This window comes from Anopheles ziemanni, chromosome 2 (assembly GCF_943734765.1).
Source record: "Anopheles ziemanni chromosome 2, idAnoZiCoDA_A2_x.2, whole genome shotgun sequence".
Lineage (NCBI taxonomy): Eukaryota > Metazoa > Arthropoda > Insecta > Diptera > Culicidae > Anopheles > Anopheles ziemanni.
In genome coordinates this window covers 11,895,011-11,908,979 of record NC_080705.1, presented here as the reverse complement: position 1 = coordinate 11,908,979, position 13,969 = coordinate 11,895,011, and the positions used below count along the sequence as shown (strand labels likewise).

At 48.1% G+C, this 13,969-nt stretch overlaps 1 protein-coding gene across 1 annotated transcript; it reads left to right on the top strand.

Annotated features, from left to right (window-relative positions):
* Positions 1-5,544: 5,544 nt before the first annotated feature.
* Positions 5,545-12,231, top strand: LOC131287952 (HEAT repeat-containing protein 1 homolog). The gene is made up of 4 exons (XM_058317083.1): positions 5,545-6,711; positions 6,778-7,064; positions 7,136-11,882; positions 11,966-12,231. Exons 1-4 carry the CDS (start codon positions 5,546-5,548, stop codon positions 12,156-12,158), a joined length of 6,393 nt encoding a protein of 2,130 aa, XP_058173066.1. The 5' UTR covers position 5,545; the 3' UTR covers positions 12,159-12,231.
* Positions 12,232-13,969: the final 1,738 nt, after the last annotated feature.

The window sequence follows — 13,969 nt, the reverse complement described above, 5'->3', positions numbered from 1 at the left end:
CAGATAGGGGGTGGTTGGAAACTGTCCCCTGCCAATCAACGGAGTGTCTTTCCCGCAGTGTAACCAGTGGGTCTGAAGAGAAAAAAAACATGATGGCTTGAAAAAAACCCTTTTTTATTTGAGTGGATGACAGTTTTCCCTCGCTCCTGGTTGAGGCCTCTCGAGGGGGTTTTCTTCTTATCCGTTTGGACCGACTGCCGACGAGGATGCCTTAGTAGCGGGTTGCTACGTTTCTTTTCTAACCTTTCCTTCAAAGATGAGCCCACGGTTTCCCTTGACAACCGGTCCATAAACATATTGCCTTCGTCGAAATCAAGCAATCAACCAGTGTGGACTAGCGCATTCGCTGGTTGCGGTAATCTTCGGGGCCGGGGTCGGTCAATCGGTTTTCCACTCGGTGCGATCGCACGTTTGCGGCTAACCCAGTGGAATTATGAATATTAAATGGAAAACCCCCGTACCCCATTGAGGCGATGCTGGTGCTGCTGCTGTTCGACTTGCTGCTCGATTTTTCACATTCAACCGTTTGACACGAGCGAACGAAATGGCGTTCGACAGCGAAGCCGGCCAGGGATGCTCCATCGTGCCCGAGATGTGCCTGAGCTAGCGCAAACAGAACGTGACACATTTCGTATGTAAAGGAGGAGGAAAGTGAGTAGAACTAAGCAACAACGAAGAAAAAATACCATTACTGGTGATTTGGGAGTAACGATATCGGAAATCGACCCTATTGGGGTTTGTTTGGACACACCTTGACAGTTTATTGGATTCTAGTTAAACTAAGTAGAATGGAGATGGATGGTGAGGGTAAGCAATTCACCTTCTTAAATTTTTCGCATTTTCTTCGAGTCAGGGAGAATATTAAGCTCCAATTATTATGTGCGTTAGAAAAATGTTTTCCTTCTTATCACTTTATTTACATAACTTTTTAAAACTGTTTTATGGTCGACGTACTTAAAATTAAATTTGGGGGCATAATTCACACAATTTATTTAATAAAAGAAAGGAAGTAAAGCTATGTTCATTCTAAATGATCACATGAAACTTATATTCCGTTTTGTTTAGTTCGATGAAACAAATTGCCTCTTGAATATAGTTTTCAGCGATGCTCCATTTTACTTTTCTAGCTTTCTGCTCCATTTGATTAATATTTAAAAAGGGTAAAATGTCTCCTGCCCGTGGGACCAGCAAGTAACGGAGGTCCGCTGGGCATTGGGCTACTGTCACGTTCAGTGAGTTTTGATGGCCTTTGTCTGTTACTGCCTGAACGGCGAGGTACTTGTTCGATCATTTGTAAACAATTTTTTACTCATTCTTTGCAAGTTTTTCTTCAATATCGCGCACATCATGTGTTACATTATCGTATACAACCAATTTTTAATATTTTTTATCGATTTAGTGTTTCTCCACTGCACGAAACATTTTTAATTTTTTAGTTAAATATTTTCCATATTGTGACTGAAGTAACAAGCTATACCTTCATTAAAATCATGTAACGAATATCAAAAACGATTGTTTATGCCCTTGTATCCCCGATGAAAACGAGTTTAATGAAAATATGCGATAAATCATTCCAACACACAAAACCAGCGCCATAAATCGGTACAAGAAAAACAACCGGCGGAAATCAATTGATAAGCGCACAATAGAGCCAGCATTGAGCACTCGGGCTGCAATCTACAAAATCCTTCCTCCCCCCGCTGGTACAAGGGCTATTTATCACGCTCCTATATTTTTCCCGCAAACCGACACACGCTGCCATATTTAATCGCGGGTGAAAATATTGGAAACAATACAAAGCTTTCGAGGCAAATTGAAAATCGTGAACCTCCTGGGAAAACGTTTCGCCAATTCCCATCCGTGTGGGAAAGGTGGGCAACGAGCCCGGGATCTTTTTATTGGAGTTTTCCCCAAATTTTACACTGGTCGAAACGATGGTAGAGGGAAATTTTGAATATGGGACGTTAAGGGGGAAAAAAAAGCAGGAAACGAGTGGGAAATGCAAAACAAAAACAAATCATTCGATTGGGGTTTTTCCGATGGGAATGAAAATGGCGCACGAAAATGATTCTCGATTACACTCTCGTGCGTCGGCGGGACACTTCCGATTGGAATTGCTATTCGAACTGTCCGTTCCGATGGTGACTATCGAAACTTTGCTCCGGCAACGGAACGTGTCGTCGTCGGCGTCGTCGTCGTTGTGGAGGAAAAACAATCGTCCCGCCCGGTGTAGAATAAATTGGTTTATAGATATTGCGAATGGCCGTCGATCGCAGCTAGCCCCGATATCGACGCGATCCAGTGGGGACCAATTTGGAACCAGCCCGGAACCGGTCGTCGGCCCGGTGGAAATGGGAAAACATTTGCTGCCTTCTTTTTGTCTGCACCGATGAAAGTTGAAATTGCCTGCACCGATGGGCACCCTCCTCCCCCACGATCGCGTCGTTCAATTTGTGGAGTAAAGGTAAAGCGAGAAAAAAAAGGATGGGAAAACCAAACTGGCGGAAGTGCGAAATCGTTTAGTAAATTGAATGCATGGGAACAATTTCGCTCGAACCAGGGTTTGAGGAGTGTTTTTTGTGTGTGTTTGTGTTTGTGTTTGTGTCCTCACACAAATGCTACCGGTGCACGTGTGAATCGCGTTTTGTCACCCGTTTGTGGTTTAGATAATCACTACAACCGGGGCTGTATGGCAGACGTGGCAGGTTGCCGGAAAAATAACCTGCTGGAAGCTCGTTGGAATTGATTATGAAGATATTTCGATTCGATTTTATTGCCATCATCTCAGCCGTTTGCGGGAAAGCGCTGTACGGTTCAATCCGCGGCCAGGTTGTGACTTTGGATGGCGTTGCAAAATAAATTGATTTGTGCAAATACGCGGTTCTCGGCTCGCGTCGAACTTCTTGCAAAGAAAACACACCCGAAAGCCAATCAATTCAAGCAAATGTGAGTCGCATGTGAGTGTTCGAGTATGAACGTATTCATTGTATGTTTTGGAAAAGTAAACCGTACAATCGACAAAGGCCTCTCGTTGATCTAATACTTTATATTTAGATCAACATTAAATATCGGTATATTTCAATTGGATTTCGATGAACTGATCTTAAAGAGATTCCCTAAAATGAAATCACTTTGAAGTATTCTAAACTTGTTTGTTTTGCGGAATATTGCCAAACATAGAAATACTTTTATTGCTAGCTTATATCTCTTAACGAGCTTACTCATATAATGTTATGTTTGTTTGTTGAACTATTGATTACTTGTAAGGTTATGTCCCGCTTACGGTCAAATAGCCACTTATCGGATGACACCGATTTACACGTCCTATCAGTAAATCATATTTTACATTCAAATGATTCCACCATCAGTTAATTTTCGGTATAGATTCAATTTATACACTGTTCAATATGCTGCTATACAATCGACGAGTTTATCATGCGACCCCGGTCGCATTCCCCCTCCAATCCGTTCGGCGTAAACTTCCGGGAAATGAGACTTACGAGGCGGAAACGGAAGCATCCCGTTCCGCCAATCCCCACGCGTTCCAAAATCGAGTTCCATTCGGGATCGCTAAAGCAATTTTCTTCGCAACTTTATTTTTACATCAATTGGAATGAAATTTGCATAATATTGCCTTCTCATCAATTTACACAACTTCTCAATGGTGACCGTATTTCTTATTTTTTCTTTCCTTTTTCCTGCGTTCCTAGAACAGGGCCAAATAATGTCGTGGAGTAGCAACGTCACGGGAGAGTTTGTCTTTGGGCTGGTTCGCGTTTCTTGTTGGCGGAGGTTGATTCCAGCGATTTGGGGTGAACGTGGGAGGTTGAATTAAACTTAAAGTGAAATCAACACTCTTCCAAGGCATTGGTGACACTTTGGAGTGTGAAACTCCGGTTTGCGTCGGTGGTTCACGATTCGTTCCCTTTTTTCTCCAGGATCCGGTATCGCACAAGACAATCGAGTGAACCCGGGACCCTAAACACATTCTCACTGTGTGTGAAAAAGCAAATAATTTGCATAATATCTTTATCTTAGGAAGGGATATGGGAAGGAAAACTGGAGTAAACATAATTCTATTTACGACGATGGTACGCGTCAAAAATGTTTAACAGAACAAGTCACTGAGCCACTGTGAGTTTCTCCTTCTCCGGTGGAATCCGTTTGCAACCGGATGAATACACAGGGTTTCCTCGAATTTTCCTTAAGAGAGGATCATACAGCAAAGCAAGTGAAGTAAACAGGGGGACATACACTGGTGGACAATCTGTGCGGTAGTGTTATGGGGCATGTAATCTTAATCTTGTAAATTATCCTGCGTGCTGGGCGTGCCTACTGCTTTCGTTCCTGGCAGTTAGAGGGCTTCTAAATGCGAATCAAATTTGTCAACGATATCGAGCATGGTATGAATAATCGATTGTATTTTTAAATTTAGTTTATCACAACTTGCTCAAACTGCAGTTGTGTTGGAAATAACAAACACAATACCCGAAAATAACAATGAATCAGATGCACCAATAATAATTAGAAACCTATTTTTCTTAAAAATTGCAATGGAGACGCCTAGTGTATTGTAAATTTTTGATGAAACCTATAGACATAATTTTAAAATTTTACTACGCAAAGAATGCGCGTTTCCAAGGTAAATTAAAAAATCTGCTGGATTGTAATATTTACATTTTTTTGCTTTTCGTTTGAACTTTTTCATCTCATTCATTCCATTCTCCTGTTCGGTTAGTTTTTCCTAAAATACATTGTTCCATTTGTTGCAAAGAGTCGTTTCTTTTGTTCAGTGTTTTTTCTTGTATTCGCCATTGTTAGCTGGGCTAAGAAAACAACACTAAGACACCATGGTAAGTTCATGGCTTCCAAACAACTTTTTTGCACAGGTTTTTGACACACTATCGATAGAAATGATTAGTACGCCGACTGAGGCTAGAGTGATTTAATTTGTCCCGAAAAGGCAAGAAAATGTAGATAACCGATGTAGAACACCAATTCCTTTTTTCGCGATGATACAATGTTATCTCAAACAGTATATTTGGTTTGAAAATTACTTATTCTCGTTTTAAATCGGGTAAATAAATACATAAACTAAGTCAACACGCCCTTCACATGAAAAGTGTACCAAATGATCTGGTGCTTGAAAAGGATGCTGAAATCTCTTTTAAAAGACGTGGCAAAACTTACCTTAACAAGTTCCTACCTTAAAACTCTTTTTAATAAATAGTGAACGGAAAAGTTGATTTGAAAATTAAAAAATATGAAACATTTCATACGGTTTTGGAAATATTTTTATAACCGGTTTGATGACCTCTGCTCAACAAACCAATGTCAAAATTTCCCGGTTCGTGGCAGCCAATCAGAGCTGTTTGTTTATTTTTGTGAAATGTCAAAATCCTCGACATACGTCAAAAACGCATCTAAACAAAAACACGTGCTTGCGAATCAAACACCGGGAACCGCATGTCGATTTGAAACTGAAGTGTTTTAAGTGTTTTGGGAGGTTTTCTTTGCTCAAGTTTACCTTTTCCGTGGCGTAAACATGGCTACAAGCCTAGCAGCTCAGCTGCAGCGTTTGGCGGCACCACAAACGTCGGTGCAGGTGGAAAGCAGGCGGACAGCATCGATCTTGTTCGATGGCAAGGAGGCCGCCACGAAGGATCGCGAAGTGATCTTCGACATCGGGCTGAGCGGGCTGGAAGAACTGATCCAGCTGAACGGAGCGTTTGCCCGCTTCGAAGAGACTTTGTTCGACCGCAACGCGATGGATCTGCAGCGGTCCGTCGAAGACCAGACGCTGAACGAGATGCTCGATGCGAATGTGCGCAAGTTCTTCTGTCACCTCAGCCCGTACTTTATGCTCCAGCCGGCCCACAAATGCTTGGAGTGGCTTATCAGACGGTTCAATGTGCATCAGTTCAATCGGCGAGACTTTGTCAATTTTATCCTCCCGTACCACGAGACACGCATGTTCGTGCGCTGCATCCAAACTCTCCGGTTCCAGCCAACGAACGACCAGCTGGCGTTTCTGGAGCCCATCGGCAAGGCGGGTGTTCCGCCGTCGAAGCGTATCATCATCGAACATTTTACTGCGCATCCAGAGTTTCTAAAGCAGTACGGCAAGTTCCTGATGGAGGCAACCACCGAGCTGGGTAGCAAAGCGAACTCACTGCAGGCCATGTTTGCCTTCTTCTGTAGCACCACGCTCGGCGTGTTGGAGAGTGTCGAGAGCGTGACGGAAAACTACGTGGTTGCGGTGCTGCGTCCGGTGGCAGCCGGGCTCGCGTCCAACGCGATCGACTATGCATCCGCCTGCTACATGATCGTTGGCCAGCTGGTAACGAAGACGGCCCTGTCGGTGGATACGCTGGAGTTGCTCACCAAACGGCTTTGCTGCGCGGAGGAAGGAACTCAGCGTTCCAACGCCGTCATGCTGCTGGTGCTGATCTTTCAGACGCAGCACGAGCGCCTGTCACCGATTCCGAACAAGCTGATGAAGCGCCTGATCCGCACCAACTGGATCCCGCAGGTCCTGAGCGAGGTGAAGGCTGATGGTATCGATGTGCTCGTGTGCTATCGGAAGATTCTGGAGACGTCCCTCGGCGAGATATGCCAGTCGTTCCACTCGATCGGATTCTACAGCCAGATATGCGAGCAACTGTTGTTGGAGATTGCGTTGACCGATACGGAGGCAGAAGACATCATTCAGTGGGTTTCGCTGAAAACGACATTTGCGGGTAGATCATACACTACAGCTTTTTTATCCCTTTGCAGATGTGTGCTTGATTCCTACATTGGAACGGGGAAGTCGACGGCGGAGAATAACAAACCATCGCCGAAACCGATGGACGACGATGACGACGAAACGATCAACCTGGACAGCGATTCCGAGGAGGAAAATTTCAAGAGCCGGCACGAAAAGGTCACCCGGTGGTATTCGGACTTTCTAAAGAGCCTTGAAAGGCAGTACCCGACGCCGTTCGATACGGTCGTGAAACGGGCCATGAAAGGCCAGGAGCAGTACTCCCACCGGAAGCGGAACGCTTTGAAGAACGTTTTGGGTAGGTTTCGAAATATTTCACCTTCGTTTGATGGTTGCTAAGATTGACACGCGCACTGCGTTTTGTTTCAGGTTTCCTACTCCAAGCCTCCTGCGATGAAAACGAAGCGTTCGTGTTCGAGAATTTGTTCCACTATGACGCCGATCGGCGAAGCCATGCGGTAAATTACATCGTCGAGAATTTCGAAAGGCTGACGTCGGAGGGACGCGGACGGTTGGATTTGCTGCGTGAAAGTATTAGCGAGCGACTGGACGACGACAGCTGTGCCGTAGTCAAGGAAGTGCTTAGGCTCAGCCCGGCTCAACTGTTGGCGACGGTGGGCGCGGACGCGTTGGTTACCAAGCTGAACCATCTGACGCTCAAGTGTGCCGCGAATCCGGAGTATTGGAAACTGGTGACGCATCGGGTGATAGCGATGCTGACCAACGAAAAAATCTACACGAGCGTCAACATAAACCGCGTGATCATTGCACTCTATCCGTTGCTTTTCCAACTCGGCGATGACCCAGTGGGGCAGAAGAACGTCGAGCTTTTGCTCCAGACGCCGTTTTCCAAGAAATTCCTCGTTCCGGCGTTTTACGGTAGCACGGCGAACTGTGACATCTTGCTGCGGACGCTGGAGGAAACGGGTCAATGCACCAATCCGGTGCAAGTGTGCTTTAACATTCTGCTCCTCTCGTCCGCTCTCCCATCGTCGTGCTCCGTCGATCAGGCCGATCGTGTGCTGCGTTACGCGCGCAAGCAACTGACCGGCCACCGGTTCCAGTACGCCATGTCGTCGGACATACAGTGCTTGATGGCGGGCAAACTTCCGGTCGACCTGATCACCGTGCCGATCCGGCACATTATCGAGCGCATCCGGCTCGACCCAACTACGGTCGACATGAACTTCGACCGGCAGAATGTGGCGTTGCGGTTGCAGTTGAGCATTTTCAGTGACCTTCTCCAGCGCTACTGCATCATCGATCCACAGTTCACCGATCTGCGTTCGATCTTCGGCAATCTGCTGAAAACGTTCCTCACCCAGCTGTACCCCGAACTGGGTGCGAGGGTCGAGTTTCTGTCGCACTTTTATACGGTGCATCTGATCGAGCGACCCAGTGATCTGCCGGCGGAGGAGGATTCGTCGAACTTTTCCATCGGCCTGGAGCTGCAGGTTCGCGCAATACGACTGACGAACACGATGCTCGGGCAGATGGTGGACCAGGGCTGCGAGATCACGTTTAACGCGCTCACGAACGTGATCCTTGCGCTTACGTCGGAATGTTCGTTGGTGCGCGAGTGTGTGATGAGCACGATCAAGCTGATCATGCAGCTGGGAGCTGGCAATCGGCTGTCGAAGCCTACCGGGGTATTTTTGCGCTGTCTACTGAAGCGCCGCGAAGAGCTGTCGATCGACGGGGAGCAGCTTTCGATGGTCCTGTTCATCATGAGGGAAGGGGAAAAGGGAAAGACCATTAAACCGATCCTGGAGAGTTTCATCGAGCGGCTAAACGACCCCAACACGCCGGCTTACATTGCGGCCGGTATCGTGGAGATGGTGAAGCTACTCGATGATCCGCTTGTGCTGGTCCGACCGGCCACGAAAGTGGTAGCCATCCTGGAGGCGGTCAATGGCGACAAGGCGCGCCTCACGTTCGACCTGTACGAGTCGAAAATGTTGCAAATCCTGCTGGGAAGGTACACGGCGGACGTGACCGAGCAGGTGATGCGCAACGAGATCTGTCAGCGCGTCATAACGGTCGCGTTGCAGTGCCACAAGGCGATGGTTGTGCCGGGGCGGCGCAAACACTGCACTCCGGCGATTCTGATGATCGAGGCACTCGCCGATGAGCTTTTCGAGGCGCTGCCGAAATCGTACGCCAAGCGCGTCCTGCTGCACATCGTCGAAGCGGCCGCCCTGTCCGAGCACCCGGAAACGAACTCGGCCACGGCGAAGCTGTTCAAGGGCTGCACGATCGATGCGGCACTGGCGGTCGATTTGGTGGCAGACATGAGCAACCAATCCTCCCAACCGACGACGGTCGGATCGGCCAAATCCCTACGCAACTCGATCATTGCCGTCGCACCATGCGAGCGGGTGCTGTCCACCGCGGTGTGGAAACGTGGCGTGACGCTGTTAGAGCACCTGCAGAACAAGAAAAAACTGGAAAATGCCCATCTGCTGGTGCCGAAGTTGTTCGAGTGCCTCAAGTACTGTCTCGACTTTGAGGAGCAATCGGTGGTGGAGTACGTGAAGCAGATCATACTCTCGCTTTTGCTGCACTGCATCGTGAAGGTAGAACAACAGGTAGCGCTCGAGGGATCGACAGACGTAGCGCGAGTATTCGGCAACGTCGGCACCGTGTTCAAGGTGGAACAGATCGTGCAGTGCATTCGGGGTTCGCAGAATCCTCAAACGCATCATCACGCGCTGCTGCTGCTTGGCCACGTGGCGCGATACGTGCCCGAACAGGTCCTGCACAACATGATGGAAATCTTCACTTTCGTCGGTTCCTCGATCGTGCGACAGGATGATGCGTACAGCTTCCAGATCATTTCGAAAACCATCGAGACGATCGTGCCGACGATTGCCGGTAGCGAGTCTTCGTCGCAAGAGCAGGTCATCCCGATACTGAAGATCTTCTCCGACATCATCCTGGACGTGCCGGAGCATCGGCGGATCGCGCTGTACGTGAAGCTGCTCCAGACGCTCGGCGCCAACGAGTATCTGTGGGTGTTTTTGGGTGTGTTGATCGAATCGGACGTTATGAAGGGAGGACACAAGGCGGAGCAGAAAAGTCAGCGTGGCAAGTCGCGGGCGGAAGCGGAACTGGCGACGAGCGAGCTGTCCAAACGCATGGAGGTGGCATTGTTGATTGCGCGCGAGTTCGAACCAACCGTCATCGTTCAAACCTGCACGAACTTGATCGACTATCTGCGCGAGCTGCCGATGGAACCGGAGAAGCGTAAGAAGGAGGAGGAGGAGGAGCTGATGGAGGTGGACATGTCCGATACGGTCATCTTTAACGTGAAGGCACACACGAATCGTCACCTGCGGCACTTTAAGTACGCGCTGGTGCAATTCGTCGGTGGGCTCGTGTCGTCGGTGTTTGTCATCAACAAGATCGCCCAGCTGAACAAGGAGGAAACGCTCGGCATGAAGAAGTACTACCAGAATCTGATCGTCGGCATCCTGACGTACGTGAAGGACCTCTCGAAGACGATCGATAGGCTGAAGGCGGAGAAAGCGGACGAAAAGATTCCGCTGTACTGGCGGGTAATGCTGACCTACTGTTATGACATTCTGGAAGGTACGATTTCGCTTCTGTCGGCCGACACGCTTATAATCGTCGTGCACGGGTTGCTGAAGCATCGCTTCCTGATGGTCCGCCGGAAGGTGCTCGAGCTGCTGAACAACAAGCTGCAGTACAAGCAGGACTACTTCGAGGAACGGCACCATCCGGGTTTGTTGCAACTGCTCGATCCACTGATGGAACTGGTGAAGCACTTGCACGAAGAGGAGTCGGTCGTCGGGACGACTATCGAGCGGTCGGTGATCGTACAGCTGTGCTACATATCGTTGCGCCATCTCTCAAAGATCCTCACACAGCACGCCACCAAGAAGGTCCAGTCGGTGCTGGCCGATCTCGTGGCGGAACTGCACGGGTACAAGAAAAACCCCAACCCGCAGGTCCTCGCCTCGCTGATCCTGTGCATCGGTGAGCTATGCAGCAATCTTGGGCCGCACTCGATCAACTTCCTGCCAAAGTTTGTCCCGATGGTGAACAAGTTCCTCAATGCGCAGCTCAGGTCGGAAGATCCGGTCGATATGCTTACGTACAGCATTGTGCTGCTGATGGTAAAAATAGTCGACACACTGTCGCGCTTCCTTTCACCGTATCTGTGCTCCATGTTGGTCGTGCTGTCGCAGCTTTATGCCCTTGTTGAACAGCGCAACGACAGCGCAATGTCGGCGAATATGCTCTCCCGACTGGCGCTGATTTGGAACAACCTGGCGGGAACTATCGCGCCGCGCGTGATGATCCCAGCGATCGAGGAAAGCTACCATGAGCTGGTGGGTGAAGGGGAACTGTCCGCGGTCGGGCCACTGATGAAGCTTCTCTCGACCACGTTCGGCAAGCTAAAGTCATCCGATTTCACCGCCATCCGAGGGGAGTTGGCCGAGCTATTCCTGACAGTGCTCCAGTTCCGCTGTAATCAATCGGCCTCGGACATGTTCACGCTGGCGGCGATCGATGCGACGGAAGCGCACGTCATCCGGGCGTTCGTGGTGCTCATCCTGAAGCTCTCGGAGAGTACCTTCCGGCCACTGTTCTACCAGGTGTTCGAGTGGTCCATCCGCGAATCGTCCAGCAACGATCGGGCCATCACGTTCTTCAACGTGTGCGCCCACGTGGCGGAGGCGCTTAAATCGCTGTTCGTACTGTTCGCCAGCGATCTGGTCACCATCGCGGCCAAACTGCTGAACGCCACCAACAGCGCCAAGGTCGGCGACGGTGGCGAGGGCCACGAGGAGGAGTTGCACTTTGCGCTCGAATCGAAAAATGTGACGCTGCTCCGGTACGTACTCAAGACGCTGTACTGCATCGTGCTGTACGACAATCAGAATTTCATCAACGCCGTGCGCTTCGATATGCTGCTCGGGCCGATCACAGACCAGCTGGAGAATGGGCTAATTATGAACGTCACCGAGGTGCGCACACTGGTCATCGATTGTCTCGCCCAGATGGCCGTCGCCGTGATGGACGATTCGCTCTGGCGTCAGCTTAACTATCAGGTGCTGCTAAAGACGCGAAACAACGAGCCGGAAGTGAGGTAAGTTATGATCTCTTACTTCTTCAACTACACGCGAACATAATTACTTACTTCTTCTACGAACCGTTTCTTCTCAACCCTAGAATGTTCGCTCTGGAGGCCTGCACGGAAATAGCGCGTAAGCTGGGCGAAAGCTATGCACCGCTGCTACCGGAAACGATTCCATTCCTGGCGGAACTAATGGAGGACGATAATGAGGACGTCGAGAAAGCGGTGCATCACTCATGCCGTGAAATTGGCCGTGCGACGGGTGAAGATTTGCAGAAATACTTTTGAAAAAAAGTAGGCGCCGCCTAATAGTAAGTAAGTGGTTGTCACCCCGTCCGGCTGACACGAAATGGAAGGCTATTTTCGCGCCCGCCTGTAAAGAAAATGTACGGTACCGGGGTTGCAAGCTACGTTAAATAGAACGGTACAAATTTAAAGTGTATAAACGAAGGTGATACGCAGAAAATGGGTGAAAAGAGTGTTGAGAAAATATCGTTTACGGAATACGGTGCATGCCGTAGCTCGGGGCAACGACAGGTGAGGTGAGTAATTCAACGATGGGAAAGTAAAGAAGGGAGGACGACAACAAACTTGAATGTATCCACAAACATCGTTGGAATGTCGTAAGAGATAACATGTTGAGGTATGATAATGTGTTAAATGTATACCATAGATAAGGATGAGGTTTTCATAAATAGGTTCCATCGAAAATGAGAGAAAAGTGTGTCACTGTAGATGAATTTTAAAAACAGTTTTCATATTTTCTTCGCTGGACAATGAGATCATTTTCATTTCATTTCAGTACATTTCATGCAAAATGATCTGGTAAATGAAAAATAAACCTGGTTCAACTTTCGCATAGCGGTCTTTGTAGCTTTGGACTTTTTTTTTCTAGATTACTATATTAACAATTTTATCACAAATTCAACGTTTATTTCAATCGCAATCCATGCAAGTACGCGGTTAAATTTGTATCAAGTTAAAACATCCAACAATTCTTACAATCCGTCAGGTAATAAGTGTTGGTTTAATAATCTGAGCAATATCGCATAAACCAATCAAGCTGAATGTTAGGAAAGCAAGAGAGATTAAAGCGTGTTTAATCAATTCGGTAAGGGTTTTCAAAAGTTTAAACATCGGACGTAGCTGCTTGCATGTGTGTTGCATGTGCAACTACTTCGTAACGGGTGAAAAAACTGCATTCCACCCGTTGTAGTTGGTTAATTGCCGTCATTTTCTAAAGCAAAATACAAACGATTAACCCAGCTCGTTATCGGCGACGCGTTGTTCCGTTTGGGGTTTAGTGCTGCACGTCGCGTAAATTCACTCGGTACCAATGTTTTCCAGGTGCGTCAGGAGTTAGCGAGCGAACGGTGCCAATGGCGACCACGGACCGGTATGTACCTTCCCTTTGCTCCGAAGTTCATTCCCGTTCCGGTTACTTTTCTTCTTTTATAATTAACGAGGGCCACTTGCTCGAGTGCCGTGGACAAAAACCTCGACACTCGTTAGCTTCATAAAAGAGCTAAATAAAGGAGGAGATAAGTGCTATCTCTGTATCACCTTATCTTTGAGCGGATGCTTTCTTAAAGCGGGTGGATAATGACACTATTGCGAGCCAGCCAGCTAGACAACCCAGTGTCAGCCTCTCTAGGAGTCCCGGTTTCAAAAGTTTCTCGTCCAGTGGGAAGCTGTGTGTGAGTTTTTATGCCCTGATATCGGGTCTTCTTGCTCTCGTATACGTGTGTTGGGCTTTTTCTGCTGGGAACATCGTTCAGCTGGTTTTGTTTTAAATACAGAAAGTGGTGTAACCAACGCTTGATGCATTTAAGCAGCTGAATCGTTTATTTGCCTTTATGATAACAGCATATCCGTCACACAATCGAGCAGAGGAAGAGATATGACGAAACAAATATTCTTACCCAGCTCGTATGGTGGCCATAGACATGGATGGAGTATGCAAATGTTGACATGGTTTAGAATTTTGACAACTAATCTCCAGCTCAACGACACAGCGCCATCGTGCAACGGAACTCATACGTTCGTTGGTGTGGTAGTCGGGGACAAGATACTACACCTCATGTCCCTTTGTGGCGGAG